Source organism: Acomys russatus, chromosome 20, assembly GCF_903995435.1.
Source record: "Acomys russatus chromosome 20, mAcoRus1.1, whole genome shotgun sequence".
NCBI classification, from domain to species: Eukaryota; Metazoa; Chordata; class Mammalia; order Rodentia; family Muridae; genus Acomys; species Acomys russatus.
In genome coordinates, this window is record NC_067156.1 from 44856878 (window position 1) to 44884065 (window position 27188).

Below are 27188 nucleotides of genomic sequence, written 5' to 3' on the forward strand. Positions count from 1 at the left end.
GTTTAGCCAGGTTCTAGTCCAGTGACTCTCAACCTTCCTAGTGCTGCGACTCCTTTAATAGAGTTCTTCATGTTCTGGTGACCCCCCTCCCAACCATAAAATTATTTCTCTTGTGAATTCATAACTGTAATTTTGCTACTGTTATGAAATATAATGTAAATATATGACATGCGGGCTATCTGATGACCCACAGGTTGAAGAATCTCCAATGTAGTTTAAGGGAACAACGCCCTTCTGGGCAGCCCATGTGCTGCTGGGCCACATAGCAATCTGAAGAAAGACAACGCAGCGTGGACATTTCTCCAGGGTGGAAGAAATGCAGGCTAGAGCCAAGACTCTTTGTGGGGTCTTGACCGGGATAACAGGAGAGGCACACTGAAATCACCTGTCATTTTTGCAGTGCCATCAATTAAAGTAAGGGCTGTTCTCCCCACAGGGAAATCCTGTTCTGTCCCTGGCAGATGACAGCAGTGGGGTCTTCTGTAGGCTCAGTCACCAGACAGGAAACTCCTGATGCCAATGTGGTTTCCTGCCTGACTTCTGAAAGTGCTCAGCCAGAGCACAAACTGCCTCTCTCCACAGGCTCTCCATCCTGTCTTCCTAACAATGGTGATGCAACCTCCTCCAGATCCTCACCCTTCCTCTTGCTTCCTTCATCAACACTTCATCCATGAACTAAGGACGAAGCTTTGAACACTGGAGGGCATCCAGCTTCCTGTGTAAAGCCTTGCAATGGCTTCCTATTTTTCCTTAAAGCCAGACTGAATGCTGAGAGATTTCAGTATAAAGCTTCAAGTCTTTTCAGATAGTTTGATCGTAGCTCTCCATCCCTCACCCATCACTCCGTTCTCTCCTGTGTGCACCACTCCGTCTACTTCTGTTTTGTTCCCATGAGATTTTCAAACTGAGACCCACTTTGAGCTGTGTACAGGTTGGCTGTGCTGGGAGCCTGCAAGTGCTGTGCTCAGACTTTTCTTTTCAGGACAGACTTGAATTCTCTCCTGGACTGTTAAGTGCTCTGGGGCACAGAGGCAGCCTGCCCAGGCATTCCCTGTGAGCAACACCACCCAGTGTACCGTCTTCAGTTCTGGTCTCTGGCTGGTGTTTTCTGCCCCCTCCCTGAAACAAAGCTGGTTTTAACTTTTGTATTTCTTTATCATTTTGTTCTATTATTTATTTTTTATTCAATTAAAATATAATTATAACATTTCTCCCTTCCTCTAATCCTGACCTGCCCTTCCCCCATTCTTCTCAAATTCATGGACCCTTTTCCTTTTTAAACACACACACACACACACACACACACACACACACACACACACACACTGAAAACCTGATGAGTTTGCATGCCTGTAGTCTCAGTAATCAGGAAATGGAGTCAGTAGGATCAACAGTTTAAGGTCATCATCAAGTATACAGCACGTTCAAGGTCAGCCTGGAATACATAAGACACTGTTCAGCTCCCCCTCCCTGTCCTTAGGAAAATGTTTATAAACAAATGCATTGATCTAGGAATTTTGGCTAGCATCAGAAAAGATCTGGGTCTTTGCCATACCTATGTCTCAAAAACAGAGACACATTCTGTTGCTTGCTCCTATTATATTTCTGGTACAAATGAAGTTTTTGGTCACCTATCCCATCAATGCTGGCATTTTGCCTTGCTTGACCTTGTTTAGGTTTTGTGTATGTAACCACTGAGGCTGTGAGCTCATGACTTCACTAGCCATGTCATATCTAAAAGACAGCATTTTACTAACTCTCCCCATCTTATAACTCTTATAGTCTTTCTACCTCATCTTTCTTGATGTTCTGAGTTTTGATGGTGGTGGGGTTAATATAGATGTCCTCTTAAAGGCACTTTGCTATTCTTATTTCTCTTGTTTCTTCCAGCACATATGCTATATAAACTTCAGAATACACTTCCTTTACTAGGTCCAAGGAACTTAATAATCTCTGAACATTATAGCTTCTTAATAGGCCACATGAAATGAGTTCCTGAGCAAATGCAGAACAGTATACCATATATACTGTATACTGAGGATAGCACCAAAAGGAAAAGGTCTCCCTGTCTGAATTTTTCTTACCCCCTTCCATTGCCAATGGTGTAGCAGAAATCACTCTCCCTCAAGTGACCGGAGTAGCCTCCAGCTGGACATATTGTCAAGGGTCATGTGGGCTGTCAGCTTCTATTCTGTGTAACATGAGGAGATTCTAGAAGCTTAGAGAAGAGTGGAGAAATGGTCAGAATTACATCTTTAATGGATGACTTTGGCCGTTGATGGGTGAACGATCTGGACTCACCATCAGGGCCAGATGCAGAAAGGCCAGCTGGGAGGCCATTCCATTAACTTGAGTGACAGTCTTTTGCTACAGTGTTGGCAACGGAAGGGGTACGATGTGGCCATATGCCTGTGTATAAAGAAAACAGTGTCCATATGATTTCATGTAGAGTGTGAAAAGAAAAAGAGTCAGAAGAACGCCTTGAGTTTGGGGTTGGGTGGTTTTAGAGGCTCCATTCAGACCAAAAACTTCGTTTGCATCAGAAACATAATAGGAACAAAAAGCAGACTGTTTCTCTGTCTCTGAGACACAGACATAGCAAAGACTCATGAGAAATGGAATGGGCACCAGGATTTGTAAGCAAGTTCACTCATCTGGACCACAGGGCTTAGCTCGGGAACACAAGAAGGCTCACACCCTGGTGGGTTCTCTCCAGCAACTGCTTTTTTTGGGGTGTGTGTGTGTGTGTGTAAATCACCAGATTTCCTTTTTCATGTTGGCTGCTGAAAGCTTAGCGCTATATTTAGTTAGTCCTTGTTAAATAATAAAATCCCTTCTGAAATGAATGTCATAAATAGCAAAACTATGAATAACGAATAGCTCGTGGGTCAGCTACTTGTGCTCTCTTTCTTATGTAGCCGCTGTCATCTTGTAGCTCAGCTCTTGCTGCCTATGGGCTGGGCCAAAGTCTCCAGTGGCCTTGCCCCGCCCATCACACAGAGGCTGAGACCCCAGTGAGTGCAAGCAGTAACTGCAAAAACTCATGGAAGTCTACCTTTAGAAGCCACACAAAGTCACGCTCACTGCCTTCTCATGCTCAAGACAAGTCTACTAGGCAGCCTATTAAGCATCTTATGGTAGGAAGAGCTACAAAGAGTTTGTGATCATTTTAATCCATCTTATGTCAAAGTGTGGTTGAGAAAAGGTATGCAGAAACTGATTATATAAATTGTGGATTAGCTACACACACACACACGCACACACACACACACACACACACACACACCCCACATGTATTTCCTAGCATTTTAAAGTGTCTTCTATTTTTTATATTAATTTGTCCCTTCTAAACACTAGAAAACTATCTTAAATGTTTTTACTTATACTATAATTTACAATGGAAGATTTCACCTTGCCTAAAAAGAACATTCAGTTAAGCTGGTTGGAGCCACTCTATGGTGTCAAGACACCATACATAGTCAAAGTTAGTTTTTAGCAGACATTTTAATGAGTCTAGCTAGGCCTTTCCCCAGAGATATTTTCCACTCATATTCAATGAAAAGATAATGCCCCAGCATGTTAAAAGTGTCAGACCATAGCAGTTTTATACACTCTTTAGTTATCTAGTCCAGTTTCTTTTCTGTGAATTCATGGCCTTGAGACCAACCATTGGGGAGAAACAGAAGTTCCCAAGCAAGAGGATTTGAGAAGAAACTCTACCTTGATTTGGGAGCTTGCTTCTTCTTCCAAGTAGCTAGAGACCACAATGGGTCCCAGTTGGACAGATCGATGTTGATTTTCTTTTTTATTTGTCTTTATTTTTTGTTTATTATTTAATTAATTTATTCAGATTACAACTAAACTGGTATCTCATCACTTGTATCCTTCTGTTCCTCCCTTCCTTACACTTTCACCCTATTCCCCTCCCCTCGGGGGACCTCCTCCCCTACCATATGGTCATAGGCTATCAAGTCTCATCTTGGTAGCCTCCTTATTCTTTCTTTGAGTCCTATCAGGTGGTCAAATATGGGGCATCAGAGTTCATGTCAGAGTCAGTCCCTGCTCCCCACATAACTGTGGAGAATGTCCTGTCCACTGGCTAGATCAGAGTAGGGGTTCAATGTTTACTATTGTATTGTCCTTGGTTAGTGCAATAGTTTGAGCAGACACCCCTGGGCCCCGATCCATCCGTCACAATGTTCTTCTTGTAGGTTTCTAGGATCCTCTGGGTCCTTCTATTTCCTCATCTCCTATATTTCTCTTACCTAGAGTCCCAGCAGGATGTTAGTTGGGGACAGATGTATCATGTCAAATGTAAAGATTTCTCCTCGTGTCTGACTGCTGAGTAAAACTCAAGGAGAGCTGTTATTTTGTTGAATACCAGTTGCCTGTGGCTCTTCCTGTTATGTGGGATGTCTTGATCAGGGCAAAGAGGGTTCCTTATTCTATGACATGATGTGGTCTGAAAATATTATTTTCTGTCCCCCTTTTCTTCTTGATTATTTCTAAGCATGGTCTCCATCTCTTAGTAACCACAAATCATATTCTTTCTATAGATGGTTTTTAATAGAAGATTGTTTGATAGGCTAGTTCAGGGATGAGTTTACTGATAGATTTGAAAAGCATTATAAAGGTTAGGTTTTTTACATCAAGGGGATTGTGGTTCTCATCAAATATAACTTAGAATAACCTGATAGAAGATTCCTTTTTATTATTTTTTGTTTTGTTTTGTTTTTCAAGACAGTGTTTCTCTGTGTGTAGCCTTGGCTGTTCTGGACTTGCTTTGTAAACAAGGCTGGCTTTGAACTCACAGAGATCTGTCTGCCTCTGCCTCCCTGAGTGCTGGGATTAAAGGTGTGTGCACCATGCTCAGCTTCATAGGAGATTTTAAATGATGAATTGTCTCAATCGGGTTGTATCATGGGCATATTTGTGCAGGACTGTGTTGGTTGTTAACTTGGAGATGTAGCCTATTGTGTGTGGCATCATTCCCAAGGCAGGGATTCCTGAATAGAATTAGAGAGGAGAGCTAGCTGAAAGCAAGCAAGTAAACAAATAGGCCTAAATGCATTTATTTCTCTCTCTGTTCTTGGCTGTGGAGGTGATGTGACTAGTGCCTTGAGTTTCTGCCATGACTTCCCCTCAGGGATAGACTGTAAGCTAGAATTGTAAGCCAAATACATCCTTTCTCATCTAAGTTTTTTTTTTCCAGGATATTTTATCACAGCAACATAAATGAAACTAGATTTGATACAGATAATGACTGTAATTTTTAAACATTTTTTAATATTTAGATTTTTTTATGATAAAATATTGGGAGACTACACCTATGAACCTAACCATGCACATTAATACATAGTTTCGATCTCAGTTTAGCTCTCATGGTTCTCTTCCTATTACATTGTCCCTAAAGTGAATATTGCATTTTCCCCTATCTTGGCAGCATCATATTCAGCATTAGGCATTCACTGCCTGTCATTGTGAGCATTGTGGAGATCTTTAAAGGAGACAAAAATCTGCCTTCCAATTGTTTCTGCCTATAAAAATGTAGTCACACCTAGAATGAGTTCACTGCTCTGGTGGGTACAGATGATTGGCTGAGCTCATTAACTATGTGCCCAATAGCAGCTTAAATAGGCCTAAACGTCCCATGATGCTCCTGTCCAGGTAGTGCTATAGTTTAGGTCTTCCCCAGGCACACATGGTGAGGGAGTACCAATCTAGAAAAGAGTTCAGATGCTGAACCCTTCCAAAGCCACCTTTCAAACATCCACAGGAAAGAATGGGAGGCAGGAATGGGTGGGCAGATGGATGAGGAAATGAATGAGTACAGAGATGGATAAAGAAACAGGCTGGTAGAGCTCTGTGACTGTCCCAGACACACACAGCTGAGCGCTGTGATCTTCAGGACAATTTCATGTTCTGCTCCAATGGATAAGCTTGCACCACAGTTTTTGGTTTGTGATCTTCTTTGCTGCTTTTGGAGATGAAAGTGACCTTACTGAGAAGTAGAATCTTGGTGCAAGTAATTCAGATATAAATTAATAGGGAATTATATCAATTTGGAATGCCTGTAGTGTCAGCACCTGGAAGGCTGAAGTAAGAAGAGTAAGTAGTTCAAGACCAGCCTGGGCTAGTGCATTTGAAGCCAGATGAGGCTACAGCTTGAGACCTTATCTCAAAATTAACAAACAACAAAGTCACACTGGATTACAGCAGTTCCTCAGTCCAATATAGCCAGTGTCCTTATAAGAAGAGACCATATACACAGCCAGACGCATTGAGAGGAAGTTGCCACAGGGCCAGGAGAGCCAACAGATGTTCTGGCAAACCAGCCAAGGCTGAGAAGTCTACACTACAGGTTGCATAATGAGCAGGGGACCCAAACCACTTTGATTTCAGGGTTTAGAACTTTGAGGCAATTCCTGTCTCTTTTTTAAGGCACTTGATATATGATGCTTTGTTAGAGCATCCTAGGTAACTGATGGAGTTTTTTCTTCTCATCCTCAAGACAAGCAATGTGGTCTGTTGTATGCTACATCAGGAGGCTTGAGTTGCTTGAAGGCCAGTACTTAGGGCAAGGCATAGAAAACACCACTCCCCATACTGTACTCACTGATCCAGGTATGAAGGCAAAGGGTGAGTAGGTGATCAGAGGCATCTGTGGACCCAAGGACAGACTGAACTCTACAGACGCAGCAGCTATTCGGGGACCTTGAAGGGATACTCATGTCATTGACCAATAATCCTTCATCTCTACTCAGAAGAGACTGGAAGGAACTAAGGGAACTGGATGTTTGTAGACTATGGATGAGATCAATGTTATAAAACAGAATTGCTTTTATTATCAACAGCAGCAAGGAACTTATATAAACCCTTTAGGGGCACAGTTGATCTCTTTCCTCTATTTTGTTTTTGTTGTAAAACAAATGTAAGGACAAAGTCAGACACACAATGCAGATAAAAACCAGATTTAAAACAGACACCACAAGGCAGTTTGCGGGTTTTTTTTTTTTTTTTAATATTGTGCTCTTAAAATCCTTTGTGTGTGGTGAGCCCGGAAAGACAAAAGAGAGGAACTAAACTGTTAGGTTGCTGGGAAAATACTTAGTGGACAAACCTGGCTCTTCAATATGTGAGTTAGCCTCGTTGGTTCAAACGCATTTATTCTTTCAAAATTGTCTTGTATAATTTATTTATTTAGGCAAACCTTCACATATGTCATGTTATCAATCAGCCCATGGAACAGTTTAACACAACATTAAAGGAAAAGCAAAGGGTGACAGCATGGAAAGAAAATTAATTAAATGCGGTGACGGTGTTAAATTTATCTCTCTTCTACTAGCTTGGCAGTTTCATCATAATGGGTTATAAGGTGTGCTTCTTGAGGCGGGGCTTCTCCCTCCCCACCCCATATTTTTCTTGGTCTTTTGTGAAGTGTTGACAATGTCCTCTTGAGCAAAGCAGACGCCACCATTCTCCAGGAGATACATCATGGTTTACTTCTGCAGGGGTTGAGCTCAGCCATTTACTCTGAGGCAGACCCAATTTTTAAAGTTAAGATGTGCTTCATTCAGAAAACAGATGAATGGATTTTGTTTCTCAACCCATTCAGGCAGTCTGTGTCATTTGACTGGAGAATTGAGGTCATTTACATTTTAAGTTATTACTGAAATTTGTGAGTTAATTTTGGTCATTGTTGATTTTATTGTTTATGCTTTCAGTGGTTCTTTGTGTTTTAGTAATAATGGCTGCCTATTCTCACAGTCTCTTAGCTAGGCTCACTCCTCTCATGAGCCTGGAATATTGCTTCCTGGCTGTTCTGTAGGTTTGGTTTGTTGGATAAAAGGTTTGGTTGTTTGCTTTTGAACCAGGGTTTCCCAGTGTAGCCTTGGCTGTCCTGGATTTGCTTTGTAGATCAGGCTGGCCTTGAACTCAGAGAGATCTGCCTGCCTTTGCTTCCCAAGTGCTGTGATAAAAGGCATGCACCAACTACTTCTGGTGGATAGAAATATTTTTAGGCTGTTTATATCATGGAAAGTTTTTCTTTCTTCTTCACCTGTGTCAGATAATTTTGCTGGGTACATTAGGTTGGCATCATTGTCTTTTAAGACTTGGAATACATGTTTCCTGGTGCTTTTGGCTTTCAAAAAGTCCATTGAAAAATCAGCTGTTATTCTGATGGACTTTCCTTTATTTGTGACTTGTATTTTTCCTCTTGGTTCTTCCAATATTTAATGTCTTAACTATGATATACTGTGGAGATACTCTTTTCTGGTCTTGTCCATTTGATGTTGTATGTGGGTGTATCATTCATAGTTTTAGGAAGTCTTCTATGATATTATTTGCAGTGATCCACATTCCTGTATATTTCTTTCTCGTGTTTTTTTTTAAATATAGTTCTTATTTCCTCTAGATTCTCCTGTATTTTATTTAGTTTCAAGCCTTGATATTCTTATCTTCTGATTCACTCTATTTATACTCTGCTCCATTGACTTTTCTAGTTGGCTTATTGGGTTTTTCAATTCTTGCTTCATTTCAGCTTGAGCCTTCTTCACTGTTTCTGTTTATAGAATTCTATTTTCAAATACTGGATTATCTTCATCATTTATGTTTTCATGCCTTATATTTGTATATTCTTGTGTATTACTCAGCTGTTTATTTTCTTTAGTTTTTTTTTCCTTTAATATCATTAAGCTGTTTCTTTGGATCTTCTTTCAAATTCCATGAATTCTCGATGAAGTTTATGATTTTTCTTTATATTCTGTGTCCTGGTGTTCATCTAGGTAATACTCACGCACAATCATTTCTATAAGACTTGTAAGTTTTGGAGAGGGGATTCTGGCCTCATATTTCATGTTGTTTGTACTTTTCCAGTGGTATCTGGACATGTAGACGTTTTTTGTTAGTTCTGTGTCTGATATTGACAGAGCAGGTTGAGGCAGAATGGAGGACGTATGAGATGGGATAGGCCTAGAAGTTGGAAATGGCTTAGGTTGAATGAAATCAGGTGAATACAGGCAACTGGGGAGGTATGCAGGACGTACATTTTGGTTTAAACCTAGAGTGTGGGCATAGACCTGGGGGTAGGGGAGACTGTGAGGAGGGGTAGATCGAGCAGACTCACATGGCTGGAGCCTGGAGAAGGATGTCTTTAAGTGGTTTTTTTTTTTTTTTTTTTTTTTTACTATAAATACCACTTTTTACATGTTAGGATTTTGTCATGTAGTAATGGTACATGACTGGTGTATTGCTTTGATCCACCCATATAATAAGTAATGGTCAATTCTGAGTAACAGATGTATCACTTCAACTATTAATCCCTCTTTGTGGTGAGGTAATGACCTTGCATTTTACTCCATGTGGCACCGTGATTCAACTCCCATTGACCCATCTCTTCTTTCTGGTTCAGTATGCCATGTACATCACAGCATCTGATGTTTATTCTCACTACTGTGTTCCAGAGAACCTTCTGTGCCATTCATCAAAATCCGCCTCTTTGAGGACCAACTCATTCACATCATTTCTAGGAGACCTCTCTTTAGAAGTATTGCATTTCAGTGACCACTCTTTCTCCAACACTCTTGGCCATTGGTGCCCCACAGTCAGTATGGCCTTTGAGTAAATACCATTGCACAGCCACAGATGGTTGTCTTGTTTCTCTAAACTATTTAACATTGGAAGGAGAACCATCTTGTGTCTGGATTATAGTGAGGTAACTAATGCTCTCCTTTGCAGTAAAGACTATTGGTCTCCTTCCCCTGACTATAACACTATAGCATTAAAGTCTCAGTGTATCAGAGGACCCTTGTGGAATAAAACTTGTAGCCAGCCAACCCCAGATGCCATTCTAGTCTTACATTGGGAAAGGTCAAGAGCCAAGGAAGTCTTTCTAAATTAAAGAAGGTTCCACTAGATGAACCTCAGAAATCTGTTCAGATGGTTTTTGGTGAAGTGTCATGGAATTATCTACTGTCTACATAAGATCCAAATCAAGGATGCAGTCCCTGAAACTGCCTCTGTATCGTCTGACCCCTCTCCTTCCCTTTGTTCATTACTGACGGTGGTCCTATAGTTTAACTCTTTGCATTCACCACCCTTTTCCATCCTTCTTTCTCTGGAAATTTCTAGATTTAATTCTATGCATTCAGTAGAATGGTGAAGACATGTGGCCACTGCTAGTTAGAGGTTCCAGGTGATGGTCTGCAGTCAAGGGTCAATCTAAAGACCTTGCCTTAGGTCTGAGGCTTATAAAATACGTAGGCCTGAGGCTCAAATCCTGCCCTTGTCCTTACAAGAGTCCATTACCTGAGTGCAGGTAGGTTGGATCAGGCAAAAAGGGAGGCAGGAGGAGCCCTTGGGGCAGAAATGTAAGCAAGCTAGGATAGTATGCTGTTTTGGACACAGTGTTAAGAATTGGTTGTTCACAGCTTCTTCTGTTCTCTCATTAATGGAAGTAGTTTATGAAGCAGTAGTTTTCAGGGGTGGGGGAGCCATTCGTGTTAGTGTTTGTTATAGTTTGCTCTAAAATTCATGTAGCATGGTTTCCGTTTCCTTTGGAAAATGTCTACACTACATCCTGATGTTTAATCTGTGGTCTTGATGGGGTGACTAATGTGAGCTGTAGGTTCGTAAGAAAGTCAGCTTCATCTACTAATACCTTTCTTTTTTTAGGCTCACAGGAAAAGGGGGAAAAGACAATTAAGAAACACAAGTAACTATTGTACTTTCCTTGCACATTCTTAGCAAAAGAAGGGTGCATGTGTTTTTAAAACACGGAGGTCTGGTTTGAATAAAATGGTTAACTCTTCCAAAGCCAGGATTTTAACATGCATTTAAAGGTACAGGGTTTTGGGTGGGGTCTGCTCTATTGCAGCCAATATCTTGGCATGCTAGTTTGCACACAGACCTCAGGTTTATGAGACACTGGGAACAGTTACACAGAGGGTGGGGTGGACGAAGGAAAAGCAGTGTTTAAATTATGCTTGGAAAACATTTTGGACTCAGTAGAAGCCAAAACCATGGGAACTGGCCTATATCCTCAGGGCTTAAAAGAGATCCAAATAGGCTTACCATGTAGTGGAAGTATGCATAGCACTAGCCTTCAGCCAGCCAGCCAGCCAGCCAGGGTTCTGGTCTCACTTGTGTGGAAATTGGCTTTGCACTCAACTCTTACAAATCTGGGCCTCAGTTTCTTTTCTTGTAACAGTGAGTAGGTTTCTAGCTCTAGCTTTCATGGTGATATATCACTCGGACAGGGATTATTGGTGTGCACCGTCGTCTCTTTACTCACTTGGCGACTGTGTAGTATGTAGGCTCCGGCTGGGTTTGTGGCTTGGACTTCTGGGCTTTCACCCACAATTGAAATAACCGAGGAGCAGTATGGAAGTTGTGAACAGTGTTGGGAACACTGGGGCATCTAAAGATCTTTCAGGTGTGGACCACTTGGGGGACTGGCTTATCTGGGTGCTGTGTGTCTGGTCATGATCCTACAGTTTAGTGGTGTATCAGAAGTCATAGAGCCACAGTTAGGAAGAAGTCTTGGGTCAGTGTGTAGTCTCCTTTATTCTCCAGCAGTGGCAATGGCATTAACAAAAGAGCAAGGAAGGCTGGACTTCCTGCTGCCTGCCGGGCCCTCCATTAACAGGAAGCTGGCCTCACCTCATTGACTACTTGGAGCCACATGGTAAGGTCAAGCCAGGGAAGTGATCAAATCTGAGATGTTACAGTTTTTTGCTTGATTCAAAGGAACGGTTTTTTTTCCTTTTAGTTGTTTCCATCACAAAACCATACTGTCTCAATGGTTGGATTATGGAATGAGTTTTACATTGTATATTAGATTCTTTTGAAAAAAAATTGATAATTAAAATAATAAAAACATACTTATTAAAAGTTTGTGGATTTCAATATATTGATTAGACGAGCATACTTTAAAAAAAAGCCAATCATCAGATAGCCAATGTCTCGTTTCCCATGTGGCAGCTGTGGGCTTCCATCTTTCCTTCCACTTTTACTAACTCTCTTTAAAGGTTCTGGAATCCTTCCCTAACTCTTTGCTGGTTTTTCCTCCAATAAACTTGTCATTAAACAGCTTTCAATTAAAGCTATCAAAGTCTCAAAGATATGTGCCTCAGTCTCTTTCCATGGCACTGGAGCAGATAGAAAGTGGCTGTTTGGATGCAATCCTCCACCGGACCAGGAGTACTGATGACCCAGGGTCCACATGGGAAGCAGTGGAGCTTCCTGTCTTCTGAGGAGCAGGGGACACTCATGTTCCTAGCATATCCTTAAAGAACAAGAACACTTCTGAACAGTTGGGTTGAACACACCAAACTGCCACCATCTACGTCAACTATGGCTGACTTTCACTCTCTCCCATTTTATATATTGATTCCATTGTTCCTTAGAATTTTGACAGACTCAGGTAGGCCAATGTTTTAGAATTTTCAGTTGTATGTCTTCACCTCTAACGCCATGATCTATGCAAAACCAAGGAGATTAATTAAAGCCAAGTACAGGCCCAGAGAGTGGAAAGACAGAGTGACCAACACTGTTCCCAGTCCTAAGATAATAAAAGAGTAGATGTTTGAATTCGTTGTAGTTTATATGTATCTCTGAATTAAGTTCAGAGTTCAAATGCAAATGTGACTAACGCCCATGCAGTGTGAGCTACAGCAACATGGAAAAGAACTAAACAGGGGAAAAAAAGTTTAGAGAGTGAAGAGAGAGAGGAGAGAGAGAGGGAGAGAAAGAGAGAGGAGAGACAGAGACAGAGGGACAGAGAGAGAGAGAGAGAGAGAGAGAGAGAGAGAGAGAGAGAGAGAGAGAGAGAGAGAGAGAGAGAGACACTCCTGTCACTTGGCTACCATTATGACTAATGCATAGAGTCACTGGGCTTGATTTAGAGTCCTGAGTTGACATTATACTTTTCTGTAAATTAAAACAAAATTAATTGTGCTGAGTAAATTTCTGAGAAAAATGGGAATAACAACATGCTACCTAAAACATCCTCGGTAGCTAGCTATAGGAAAGACATAAATTACAGTTGCAATAAGGCAGCCAGGGATGCTCATAATGATCCTATTTGGTAAAAGCTTTTTGGAGTCATTCTCTTTTATCACATTATGCCATGTGGCATACCTAATGCCTTTTTAATTTTCTGCACGAAGCTCCCAACAACACACATTTTCAGACTTCCTCACGAACAGATTAAAGGTAGACCAAGAGCCTCGTGGCTCGACATTCAGAGCTAGAGTCAAATCTTGTTCTAGGTCATTTGACATTACAGAGCTCACTTTGTACCATTAATAGACGCCAGATGAAGCTTCACGTGCATGCTGAGTTTTAAAGGATGCCCGAGGCAAGTGCTTTTCTTGTTCCATGCAGCTAATTTCTGGCTGGCAAAGGACAGAATTAAGATCAGTCATAATATTCCCTTGTTTTCTTACTCCTTGGATGAAAACTTTAAACACACAAATCCTACCATGGATTGAATTAACTTCTAAGTCTTGGAAACGTGTGTATGTGTGTGTGTGTGTGTGTGTGTGTGTGTGTGTGTGTGTGTGTGTGTGTGTGTGTGTGCGCACGTGTGTGCGTGCACAACCCCATTTCACCAATGTAGCAAAGAGGTTTCATGTCAAATACCCTGCTAAATCTATTTACTTCGAAGAGTAGAGTGCATGGCAATGCAAGAGCTTTGGATTGCTTTTGGGGTACATGTGCCATTTAAGCTGAGGTATACCTGTTTACTTCTGCTTCAAGATTTCACCTCAGGAAATTTTTTTTTTCTTCTTCTGTGTCTTATAGATACTACAGGGTGCTCTACTATGAAATTCCACAAACATACTGGCAGAAGTGACTTTCTTTGAAGTCACTGGAAAACTGGATCCCAGGAAGTTTATAATTGCAGAATTGAACAAGCGCACTCCCTTAATTATATTTTCTAGTGAATGTGATCTGAATGCACACATTACCGCTTGCTGCCATGGGGTTACACAGCACTCCTTTGCTTTCCTGTGGATGTGCCTTGCTCCTCATCCAGTCCTTTAATAAGTATCCCCACAAGCAAAGTCCCCTGTGCCCACCACAAATGTACCAGCTGTTGCAGCCTCAGAAAACTCAGCCATAAAAACTACCCCAAAATAAGCTTTATTGCAAGAAAAGTGTCATAGTTGATACATGGACCTATAAAAACAAAACACAAACAAAGCCCATAAGTTTTCCCTCACAAACACTTGATTACAAATTTACAGTTTCTCTTTTTGTTTTTAGTTATTTAAAAACAAAACAAAACAAAACAAAACAAAAAAGCCCCAAACAATGGATACAACTGGTTACTACTCTTTGGTCAGTCAACACAGGTGTGAGAGGAATGATTGGCAGTCTGTGTGTGCTTTGGCCATTTCACACATGAGGTTTTGCCACTGTTCCAGGGGTGGTTTCTCCGGAGAGAACAACGCAGGGATGCGCTCTTATTGGTACCTCTTGGTGTAGCATCTTTTCAAATGGCTAAAGCAAACTAAACATCAATTCATTTTACAAACGTATTTCATACACAATAAGCTATGATAAAATGAGGCATACGGTGTATAACTACAGTATTAATGAAAATTCTAAAAAAAAAAAAAAAAAAAAAGAAAAAAACCATGGGTTAAAAAAAAAAAAAAACCAAACAAACAACATCAACGTATATTCCTTGGCTGCATGGCATGATTGTTTGCACATATGGCAATCCTGAAATAGCTTGAACATAATAAATGCACCATTAATCTATGACAGCACCAAACGCGAGAGAACACCGGGTGTTCCTGTTCAGAGGAACAGCGGTTCTTCAGCTGCCTAGGGGACCACAAGTGCGCACACAGCGCGCCCCGGTGAGAATGAGGTGTTGTGGGTAGCACGTGTGGCTCCTTGAGGTTATGGGAGAGGAACACAGTACAGTTTGGCCTGCAATGCTAACGGTCTCACGAGCAGTCAAGGTATTTTGCTACAGTGGTTGAGTTTCCTGTTTTCCTGGTGAGTCTGGTGGTGTGAAATATTGTCACGTGGTCTGCTCTGGCTTTGAGCTCCTTTAGACAGGATCGTACGATGTTCACGTCTTTTAAACTATTGATTACACTGCCCACTCAGCTCCAAAAGACTTTGAAATAGTCAGGTGTGTACCAGTTGGAGTGCTGGCAGAAAAACCAAAGGAAACATCTCTTGAGTGTACTGGATTTTTTTTTTTAAAAGCACCTCTAAAAGAAATAGCTCAAATTTATAAATCTAAAGAAAAACAAGCAAGTTTCCCTTTTCGTTTACATAGTTTGTTCATTTCTCCATATATTACTGCATTAAAATAAATAAACATCTATACTTTTTTTTAATTAGCAACTATAGCAAAATACCCAAAGTGTTACAGACTGCTAACAGGAAGAAAGCTCACATCATCTTTGTGCATTTAGTGCCATATGCTGATCTCTTGAACATTTAGTTTTTTTCTTAATATATTTTAAAATGAAGTTATATAAAAATACAGTAACTATGTTTGCCTTTGCACTCAAAAATCTTTGGCCATACCAGAGTCAAAATTATCCCTCCCTGTGAGGGTCAACGTTCCAAAGTCTGAATCAGAGAGGAAAGAAGTCATTCTTTTTCTTTCTTTCTCTCTCTCTCTTTAAAATTAGTCAGTGACATTCCAAACACTTCTGAAGGCTGGCTGTGCTGGGGACCCAAGTCTGCAGAGGGCTAATACAGCTGGATCTGCAGCCTCATTCTGAGAGCCTCCCCTAGCACCCCCAGGAGGTAGTCATCCTCACTGTAACCCTCCAATTTCCTAAGCTCCTTCTTCCCATACAGAGGGATGCTGGTGATTTCCAGTGTGTATGTGCCGGGGGCAAGCTTCTTCTTGGCTGTGTGCAGGTAGCTGAGCCCATGCCTTTGGTGGATTCGGAAGACGCCTTCGTCGTTCCCTTGGGAGATGACGTAACGAATGTGGTTGTTGAGGGGCTCGATGGCGGGTACCAGTTCTAGGATGTGCTCCTTGGAGCCAAGGCCTGAGAGGTTGAACTTCATGTTGACTGGGCTGTCCATGGCAACGCTGTCCAGGCTGATTTGCTCCACCTGGGGAAAGAGCGGAAACGCACTTGAGATGAGGGTCTGCAAGGCACACGGATAACGCCACCTGTGGCGGATGGGATATTGTCACGGTGGCAGGCTAAGGCTGTTCTCTGTCTGGCCATTGGCTGTCTGCAAAGAAGGCCATTGAAATGTCCTGTCAGGGCGGGAAAGGCTTCATCTCATCAAGGATGCCCTGTAAATCATCTTGGCTGTCACCTAACCTCAACAGAATTATTAAAGACACAGGACTTAAGCCACAGAGAATAGTCACATATTGAGTTCTTTGGATGAGTTTATACAATATTATGCTTGTTAGTGATTATTTAAAGTGTGACACAATCATTTTTCTTCGGCATCATGGTCGCTGGTAGTTTGTCCATGTTTCAGTGGCCATGCGTGCATATGGGCAGCACTAATTGTGTCCAGTGGAACATTCCTTAAAGTTGGAATGGAGATATATATATAGTGTGTGTGTGTGTGTGTGTGCACACATGCATGTGCACGAACATGTGTGCACACTCTTCAGGGAGTTGGAGGGGAGAAATGGGGTTCAACATGATCATAATACATTTTGTACATGTTGAAAATCTCAAATAAATATTTGAATGGAAAATGAGTTAAGAAATGAGTCTAATTTGATCTTTTCTGGGGTCAAATTGAGGAGCCTTTTTGTGATTTAACAGCAGGCCCTGTACCCAGGAAAGTCTTCTCACTCAATGCTGGGCACTGAATTTACCAGGAGTCTCAGTTCACACAGAGTCACCTGCAGAGCGAGCCAGGGTTGGTAAAAAAGAAAGAAAGAAAGAAAGAAAGAAAGAAAGAAAGAAAGAAAGAAAGAAAGAAAACCCAGAGCCTATACAATGTGATGCCAATTTGTCAGCTGGGGTGTGATGTAAGAACGCTGCTTTACTTGAGCAGGCCAAGAGCCCCATAGTACTCTGATGTGGGTATGTGCTTAAGTGAGGTTGTGGTTGCAGAAGCTTAGGGGAACCCATCATTATTTAGACAGAATTATGTCCCACATACCACAGCAGGAAGGCTTAGTGTCCTGATGAGCGACTTGTCATGATGAAACATGGGTTGGGTACTTCAGTCTACTTAAACATTAATGTAGCATTGACTTGTTACTTTAAAATAGTATCAGATTTTGGGGCTAAACTCAGTATGGCCCTAGAGATAAGGAAAGTCTCTGATGTCCAGAATACTGAGGCAAGCTGTTGATTTACGCAGCCAGTTTCATAAATATATATATAGTAAACATTGTGTGTGTATGTGTATTTATTGGTGGGGGGAAATTCTCAGTAACATTAATTTAAAAAAGAGACAACTGGTGACATCATACTGCCTCTGGCCTCAGGGGAAATGGCCAACATCCCTAAACGCGCAGTATCCATCACTGATAGTCACTGAGCACATGTGACGACCACATCAGCGGTCTCTGGCCTCCCTCAGAGGAAATCACCGACATCCCTGTATGTGGGTTGTTAATGAGTGACAGGCACTGAGCATGTGTGATGGACATGTGAGGTGCTGCTGTAGGCACTTCACATGCTCACACTCAGTCAGCCCTCTCAGGGATTGAGGGTTCCCATCCTTATTTGACAGGTGAAGGAGCTGAGGGAGCGGTTAGGTGCACACATCCTAAGAGACACAGATAATCAGTGGGCAGGAACAGATCCAAAACCAGGAAGCCTGCCTGTGGTCCAACCTTGTAACTATGCTGCTAAAATGCCATTGGGAGAGGAAAAAAAAATACCACGAGGCAGAAAAGTGAGATCTCTGGTTATTTACAAAAGGCAAGTTAATCGAAATCAACCGTTTTATGATGGGTGAGACTTATGAACAAGACCCAGAACATGAGAGCCGGCTATGTGACCCACTGAAAGACGAAAATCGACAGTGTGCTTTATGTCTGGAGCAGAACTGGGAAAATTCAAAAGCATTTCATTTTTAAGTTATTTCCAAGTAATTATTTCTCCAGTGGGCACCTTCTACATTTTGGTACAATTAAAAACTAAAACAAAAGAAGATGATTGAAACTGAATCTTAGTCTGCCCCAGGGCTTCCAACTAATTTTAATTTGCTTATCTTTACCACACTGGACCTGCCAATCTGTCCATTAAATAGCCACATAAACTTAATGGTTCTGAAGCTGAGAGCATTTAACCACGTACAGGACCCAATGTAAATAATCAATCTATCTCTCTCTCTCTCTCTCTCTCTCTCTCTCTCTCTCTCTCTCTCCTCTCTCTCTCCCCCCCCCCCCTCACTTTCTTCTTTTTGGCAAAGCAGAGTTTCAGCGCCACATCTACTCACAGATGAGGCAGGCTCAGGCTCCCGCATGCTCCTCTTTTGCCTGCCATCTTTCTTGGGGTAGCCATTGATTTTGCACTCATAGCACGCTTCTGGGGACAGGGCATTTTCCTCATCCTCCTCTGTATCCACTGACAGGTACTGTCCTTTGTTGAAGCCCATTCCAGAGACACAGTGGCTGTTTATGAGAAGCAAGGCATTTTCAGACATTAACATCAGTCTGGGAAGTCTAAAGGTCTTGCACAAACATGGAAGCCAAGGAACAAGCTCTAAACCAGTGGTTCTCAACCTGTGGGTTATGACCCCTTTTCTCAGTGTTCACCTAAGACCGTGGGAAAGCACAGATACTTTATATTATGATTCATACCAGCGGCACAATTACAGTTATGAAGTAGCAATGAAAATAACTGTATCACTAGGGGGTCACTTGACAACATGAGAGTCTGTAAGGACCACAAAACCTGGTTCTGTTCTGTACCACACAGAGGTGGTATGAAATTCTGAAACAGCAAAATTCTTCTGGGGAAGAGCCCTGGGCTGCCCCAGTTTTCAATCTTAATCAGATGGAAGCACTTGGAGATAGTTTACTTAAGGAGGTAAAGGCAGCTATGAAAGCCTGAGGGCAAAGAGACACTGCTGCCTCCTGAGCTTGAAGTGTATCTCTTCCCATCACTCAGAGAAAGATCTCTGCCCCAATAACTGGCATTTCTAGATTCCTGTTTTAGTTAGCAAAAGGGGCAATGTGTTGGCTCTAAAGCGACCCTTGCTAGGTCAGATCTTTACTGTTACATGGTGTGACTGGGTATCGGTACTGGACAGATTGGCCCATGCTCCTTAGTCTCTGCCTTTCAAAGATCACCCTGCTCACATCTAAGTGACCATCTTCTGTGGCCCTGAGGAGAGCCGCCTCGGTGGCATGGCACCACTCAGCCACACACAAGTGGTCAGATCTGAGACAGTTCAGTTACCCAATGAGGGCCCATCCTTGTGGGGAAGGGCTCTTCCCTTTCTAGGCAACAGAAAACCAAATGAACAAAGAAAGCGACACTTCCTTGGGGATTGCTGGGCCCGCACCTGTTGAAACCAGCAAAGCAGAGCCATGTGGGGTGGAGGCTACTTAAACTTGTACCTCTCACAGTAACACAAAGCTACATAAGCCTCTTGCCTGGCCTTGAGTCAGAAGGAACCAATTTCAGCCATTGTGAGGAGCACTGAGTGACACTCCTTTTTTTTTTTTTTTTTTTTTGTTTGTTTGTTTTGAGACAGGCTTTCTCTGTGTAGTCTTGGCTGTCCTATACTAACTTTGTAAACTAGGCTGCCCTCGAACTCACAGCGATCAGCCTGCCTCTGCCTCCGCAGTGCTGGGATTAAAGGTGTGCGCCCCATGCCTGGCTGAGTGGCACTTCTATGGAAGCTCAAGTCTCAGGCTCTCCACAAAGGAAGTGATCCTATACCGCACCGCTGCTTTTACTTGGCCTTTACACGCAGGGGCTCTGTTCCTTTCCTACAGGGGCAGAAAGCAAGGCTGCCCCAGTCACGCACGTGCTGCCACCAGTGGGGACAATGGGCTGGGCTGCCTTACCCCTGTCCCACTCTGAAGTAGCCTGGAGGGCAGCCGCAGAGGTATCCGCCCTCAGTGTTCGAGCATCCATAGCTGCATGGGTTCTTGGAGGAGGAGCACTCGTTCACATCGTGACAGGCACTGGAGAACTGGTCGAAGGAGAACCCGGAGGGGCAGGCACACTTGTAACTTCCCAGGGTGTTGTAGCAGGAAGCGGTGCCGCAGGCACTGGGGTTGGAGCATTCATTCTCATCTGTTCAAAGGAAGAACGAAGTCCTTACACAGGGAAGGGGCAGGGACAAGGAAGGTGAAGGCTGACTTTTAAAAATATTCTTATGACTGACTTCAAGGCAATGAGAAGAGTTCATTTAAAAAACATCGAACCCCTACTCTGATCTAGCCAATGGACAGGACACTCTGCACAGTTATGTGGAGAGCAGGGACTGATTCTGACATGAACTCTGGTGCCCCATATTTGACCACCTCCCCTTGGTGAAGAGACCCAGTGGCACTCAAAGAAAGAATAAGCAGGCTACCAAGATGAGACCTGATAGCCTATGACCATATAGTGGGGGAGGAGGTCTATGACCGAGGGGAGGAGAATAGGGTAAAAGTGGGAGGGAGGGAGGAATGGGAGGATACAAGTGATGGGATAACAATTGAGTTATAATCTGAATACATAATAAAAAAATATTACCTCAAAATGTCTTTAAATGCTAAAACAAACAAACAAAACAAAACAAAAAAACCTCCAACACAGCCCCTGCACTGCCCCTTTCTATTCTATTTGTACTATTTTTGAGTATGTGGGCAGGCAGTAAGGACAGATATTTGCAGTTTTCCCTAATGAACACGTCTATTATTCTCTTAACAAACAGTTGTTTCAAACGCCTGTATTTTAGGCAAACCCAGAGAGAGCAGATTGGCAGTTTCCAGGGGCTGGAGGAGGGAAGAAAAGGGGATAGTGGTTATCAGGTATGGGGGTCTATTGGGAGGCAACAGAGACTTTTGGGGTTGTGCTTACACACTCTTAGGAGAACAAACTGAAAAATATTCAGCTGACACTTTAAGAGGGTGAATTTTACGGTGTGTGAACCATGTGGATTTTTTTTTTTTTAAAGCCCATCTCTCCATTAGCATTTGTGTCCATTGTTTCTTAGCTCTTCCCTCATGTCTTCATGTATGTGGTAGGGGTGGTGGGGTGAGGGAGTCCATGAAAAACTCAGAGTCTTTTATGAAAACGTTGGAAACGACCCTGCTTGACTCTACCGAACTGTAGAGTGGTTTTAACTGCTCCAGAGCCTGCCGGGTGCAGACTGTGCCATCTGCAAGGGTAGTATCCGCTCATCACCCACTGATGCTGGACTTTCAGCTCTCATAGCTACCCTCAGGGTGCAGGTCTGTCCCGTGGAAACAGTGGAGCATGGCGGTGCTCACTTTCAGTTGCTGTTATCACAGATTCAAGGCCCCAAGGTGCTTGTGACTTTGGGAATCATGACCTTGCTTTTTAACCATTTGGTTGATAAGATAGCTCTGGATTTGACTCCTTTGAGCTTTATCATAACCCAAATTTCACCCTGGGCATGAACCGCATCTGTCCACAGAACCCCTTCCATTCATGTGACTGCACGTTTACAGTGTCTGGGGATGAAGCAGGGGAAGCGGGCCCATCTGTGAGTGTGCATGTCGAGGGAACGCGATGATTATGGGGTGTCTCTTCTCTTCTCTAGGAGGAAACTGAACTTTGTTAAGTACACGGTATAGGCTACAGAAAGGGCAGACAGTAGGTACATTTTAACTTAATGAGCATAGTTGAAGAATTAAATGAGACAACTAAATGTAGAACTCTTAGTCACTGAATATAAAATATGCTCCTGCTACATAATGCGTGAAATCTCCTGGCCTTCATTTTATGCACAGAAAACACACATGTTCTCAGTAACTTGGATACATGGGACTTGAATGTACCCAGTGTTTTATTTCTATATTTGAGAGACTTGGAATTCTGCCCCAAAGCTTCACCCACTTTTACAATTAGTTCTCACATTAATATGTAGTATTTCTCTTGTAACATGAAGTCTAAATTAGATTAAAACTTAATGGCATGTTTCCACCGTGGCTTTATTCAAGCATTGTGTTAGGTAGAAAAATTACCAAGAGAGGCAATTAATGGAGTAAATTGAATTTAAATATTCCACTTACGAGAGCATTTTTCAAGCAGGATAATGCTTCTGGAAACATCGTGAGTTCTCATATTTACATGCTATAAATACACAGCATGGCAGCATTGCATGAATTAAATATGGCCTTGTATTAAGACACAGCATGAACTGAAATGCCTTGCTAGGCTATAGTGGGATTATTTGGGGGAAATCTTAGAGTATAGAAGAAGCCTAAAGTTATCAGCAGTAAATGGCAAAAATACTGCATAATGAAACATTTTCTTTATATGCAAATGTTCATAAGAGTCATGCATTTTCAGTTTCAAACGGTCACAGTACTTGTCAGAGATTGAGAGTGCTACCTACATCTGGGTATTCTATGCCCTAGAATGTTCGCTCAATTCCCTGTGGTAAAGAGCTGGAAACTTACAAAAGTCGGAGTTTGGATGGAAAGATTTTTCCAAATCTAACACTTTGAGACAACTTTTAGTATTCTTGAATTGGTGGTGCCATGAGCATCATTAACTCATGACCTTGTGTACCTTACAGAGTCTAGTGCACTCACTAACAGTTTCCCTAGAGGAAAAGTTCTCCCTTCCCTTCCTCCCTCTCCCTCCCTCTCTCCCTCCCCCCTCTCCTCCAACCAATCACAAGCTATCTATACCAGGGGTCACAGATAACCTCAACTTTGTCCTAGATCTCTTTCTTATGTTAACTTGTTGCTTTCATTAGCTTCCTGGCTGGAGTAATTTCACTCTATTTCTGCCATATCTTTGAGCCGAATTTCCAACTGTGTTATGGGGTTTAAAGGCAAGAAAAGGGTTGGTTTTAGTAGAGACCAGCGGAATCCCTGGAAGGATCCAGAGTCTTTGAAATCTGTCTCTCTTTGTCTACCAAGGGGGTGGCTGCTTAGAGATATCCCTTTGAAGAAAGGAAAGCTCCTAACATACTCTTGCAAGTGGGGAGATCTGCTTAGGTACTTTTGATTCCTTTACTTGTCTGTTTTTGTTTTTTTGTGACAGGGCCTCGCCGGCCTTGGATCCCTCCTGCTTCAGTCTGGCAGGCAAAGGCTCCCACACCTCACCCTTGAGAGCATGACTGCTCTGCTCAAGGCTCTGGCCAGAGGCTTGCAGGCCCAGGTCTGGACTCTGGCAACCTAGGCTAAAGCACTTAGCACAAGGAAAGTGGAATTGTTCCTTATTGTTCCAATCCTCACTCAGGCCATCCCAAATACAAATTCCAAAGTTACTAAAGGCTGACTGTTTTGCATTTGGTTGTTTTCAGGTAATTTTTTTGTTATTGTTTTCAAGACAGGGTTTCTTTGTGCAGCTTTGGCTGTACTGGAACTCACTTTGTAGACCAGGCTGGCCTAACTCACAGAGAACCGGCCACCTCTGCTTCCCTGAGTGCTGGGATTACAGGTGTGTACCACTGCACCCAGCTGTTTCAGGTCAAATTTTTAAGAGGTGTGAAAACCTAAATTGATGACTTCTATGTGTTCTCATTTCTATTTAAATTCTCTTTAAAACCAAGAATTCTGTGTAAGCTAACTATCAGAGGGCCATTCATTTGCCTTAAGTTCTGCAGAGCAAGCCAAGAATTCTACAGTCCTTACTAAAATTAAAATGATGGTCTGGGGAGGTTATAAAAACCGTAATATGATAAAGTTCTACATCATCTTTAATAGGCAAAACCACCATTGTCTATTTTCTAAAGAGCTTGACAGCACCTGGCCTCGGTATTTTTTTTTTTTCTGTAAAGAAGAAAAAGAAGTAAATTATATTTACAATTTGGCTGCTTAAATCATTGTTTGGATAATCATTTAAAGCTTTAGCCTTACCTTTCTTTGCTAGCTGCATGTTTAAAAATTTTTTTTTGTTAATTTTTTCAGTCAGTGTATAAGGCAATGGGTTTCATTTGTGACACTTCCTCACATATAATCATTTCCCTTGCCCTGGATCACAGGTTGTCTCTACCTTTCTTCCCACAGATGTGCATTTCTGGTGTGGCAAAGCATCTGCTGCGCCCTGGCAGGAGGCCACAGTCCAGATAAGAACTTCATGGACCTCATTTCTCTTCCAAAACACTTGGTTCCCTTCTCAGCTCATTGAGCTGTCATTAGGAAATTCTTTTGAGAAGAACATCAAAGATCAAATCAAATCAATTCATTTGGTGGATCATTACACCATATTTGAACGACATGTGTAGGATCTTAAATCACTTCAGGGAAAAGGAAGCAGTCTGCTGGTCTCCCGGGGAGCTCTGCTTCCCTCCTGTTTGGCAACACAAGCTTCTACTCTCCAAGTGTGTTGGGCAATGCAGCTATGAAGTGCACTCAAATAAGCCAAGAAATTGGGCATATGCTAAGTCAGCCTACTCAAGAGGAATAATGTTCTCTTTGATCAGTGGTTTCTTAGGAGAATTTCCATGATTATTATCAATTCAAAGAATAGAACGGAATGCCTGTTGGGTTTTGTTTTATAGACTTTTTTTCCCCTTTTTCTGTCTGGAGTTGTCAGCAGCATTTTCTGTGACTAGTTGCCTTTCTATGCTAAAGCGATGGTTATTAAATGCATGTGACATGTGAACACAGGAAAACTGTCCTCGGGTGCTTAGAGTTCCTAGCCAAGTACAGTGGTGTGTGACTGAAGTGCCGGTCCTGGGAAGCAGAGGTGGCAGGATGCAGAGTTCTAGGACAGCCTCAGGCTACACAGCAAGTTATAGACAAGCCCGGGTCCTATGAGGCCCTGCCTCAAAAAGGAGAAAACAGGGCCTTTAGGTTTTCAAGAGAGTAATGGGTAAGTACTTTCACAACCACAATCTATCAAATTTCTGATGAAAAGCAGCAAGGCATGGCAAACGATGACAGTGTTTCTGACACCACCCTCAACCTCACAGCACACCAGGAAGTGAAAAGACTACTGAGGAACCTTTAAATACTTCAGAAACTTATTGATTATGGATTTTGTCACATGCACAAGTACAGAGACTAGTAGAATAAAACTCTAGCACGTATCAACTTTTAACACACATGTATCCTGTCCAGCTTTTTAGAGGTGAGTAGGGGGTGGGATAGAACCCTGGACCTTCTGCATGCTAGGCAGGTGCTCTTCCACTGAGCTAACTCTAGCCCTCTCACACATCAACCTCAAATGCTGGTTTTTAGGTCCTAGGAGGCTGCACTACAACTGTAACTTTTGCTACTTTTTCAGTTCCCTCAGACACTGAAGTTGAGGAAAGCAAGCGCTGGGCCCCCGAGGAGTGCTCACCAACACACTGATTCCATTGGTAATGCTGGACATATCCCTGCGGGCAGCCACACCTATAACCTCCCAGGATGTTCTGGCAGCCATGCTGGCACCTGTGGTTCCCGTCGCATTCATCGACATCTGCAGAGACAACCCGAGTACAGCCTTTACATCCCCCTGTTATGCAATCCAAACACGGCCTTCAAGGGAACAGATGAACAGGGCAAGGCATACAGAGAGGCTGGGCTTTTCTTCAGCACGGTTATTACTCAGTGGTGGTGCAAAGAATGGCTGAGAAAAGGATGCTGTCCACCCGACCAAGGCACATCGGTGCCCTGGGTAATGGCTTAATTTCAGCAAATCAACCATAGTAACCACAAATGTGGTGAATTTTGAGTTGATTAGCTCCGTATGGTACTATTTGGTAAATTTGTACCATACGATTTATTTGGTAAATTACACACACACACACACACACACACACACGCGAGCGCGCATGCGCGCGCGCGCGCATTAAAAATTCTAGTCGTTTCAAAAGTGATTCACATGTAATCCCCATTGTGGGGAAGATACAAGCAAACACTATGGAGATATCTATAAAATAAAATAGTTTTGCATGCAAATTTTTTTTATTGTTGGTCAAGACTAATTAGATGCAAATCCTTTTTAAGTATTTGAGTACGCTGTTATTTTTAGGCAAGACGTGGTGCGATACATATGGAATAATTTCTTTGTTAATATATGCATACACTTTTGGAATGACAACCGAGGCTTTGAAATCTACCCCAAAAGAGTGAAATAAAATTGGCATGTCTGATGTGTGTGTAACAAATTTACATGGATAATTAATAAACGGTATCTTATGTGGATGGTCACGAGCTGGATTCACACATGGCAAGCAGCTGTGGGTTCAGAATGCTTTCTATCTCTATTGATTTCAAATACAAAAATTAAAAAAATTTTAAATAAAAACATGGCTGAAAAAAACACACACAAAAGTCCTATAACTCTTACAAAGAACATGTTTACTATTTTGACTGTATGTAGAGTTGAAAACCATATATTTCTAGAAACAACTTTTAAAAGGATAACTAACTCAATATGTAAACTGCAACACAATATAAAAATGTAAAGGCAATGTGGCTAGTCTCATAATCTGAGGCAACATTGATGTATTTGCCTTCCTGTACCTGAGCACTTGCTCAGTAAACACTGAAGACCCATGTGATTGTTTTCTTACTTTTCTCCCAATCAGCTGTTTTTTTCCGGATTTCTTTAAAACAGAAAAATACCTATTTCACGAGAAGCACCGTAGGTGCCCACTAGGCATTATTTTTGTGTGTATATATGTATGTATGTGGTGTGCATGCATGTGCGTATGCATGCTCTTATGTGGATGGGCAAATGTGTACATGTAGGGAGGTGTCTGCGTCTGTGTGTGCTCCTCCATCGTGCTCCACCTTGTATGCTGAGGCACGGTCCTTCTGCTAACACCTACAGCTAGCCACGTCCTCCAGTCTAGCTGTCCAGCTTGTTGCACAGATGGCATTCCCACCTCCAGGGCATGAGATTACAGAAGAGGTGACTTGCCTACTTGGCATTTACCTGGGTGCTGGGTTCTGGACTCGGGCTTACACGGCAAATGCTTTGCTTATTGGACCCATTTCTGAAGTCCCAGCATTACGGACGAACTCACCTTCGCAGTTCAGCCCAGAGGCATCAAGAGAGAACCCTCTCTGGCACTCACAGCTGAAGCTTCCAGGAGTGTTCTGACAGATTCCCTTCGCTCCACAAAGTGAAGGCTGA

At 42.3% G+C, this 27188-nt stretch overlaps 1 protein-coding gene across 1 annotated transcript in view; it reads right to left on the minus strand.

Moving 5' to 3' along the window:
• Positions 1-14637: 14637 nt before the first annotated feature.
• Fbn2 (fibrillin 2) overlaps positions 14638-27188 on the minus strand; it is a 202684-nt gene continuing 190133 nt past the window's right edge. Inside the window, exons 61-65 of the mRNA XM_051163405.1 lie at positions 27079-27188; positions 25404-25523; positions 19994-20225; positions 18415-18589; positions 14638-16101 (exon numbers count right to left, since the gene is read on the minus strand). The exon at positions 27079-27188 is cut by the window's right edge and continues 19 nt beyond it. Coding sequence (XP_051019362.1) covers positions 15727-16101; positions 18415-18589; positions 19994-20225; positions 25404-25523; positions 27079-27188 — 1012 coding nt within the window. The 3' untranslated portion in view covers positions 14638-15726. The remainder of the gene's footprint in view (positions 16102-18414; positions 18590-19993; positions 20226-25403; positions 25524-27078) is intronic.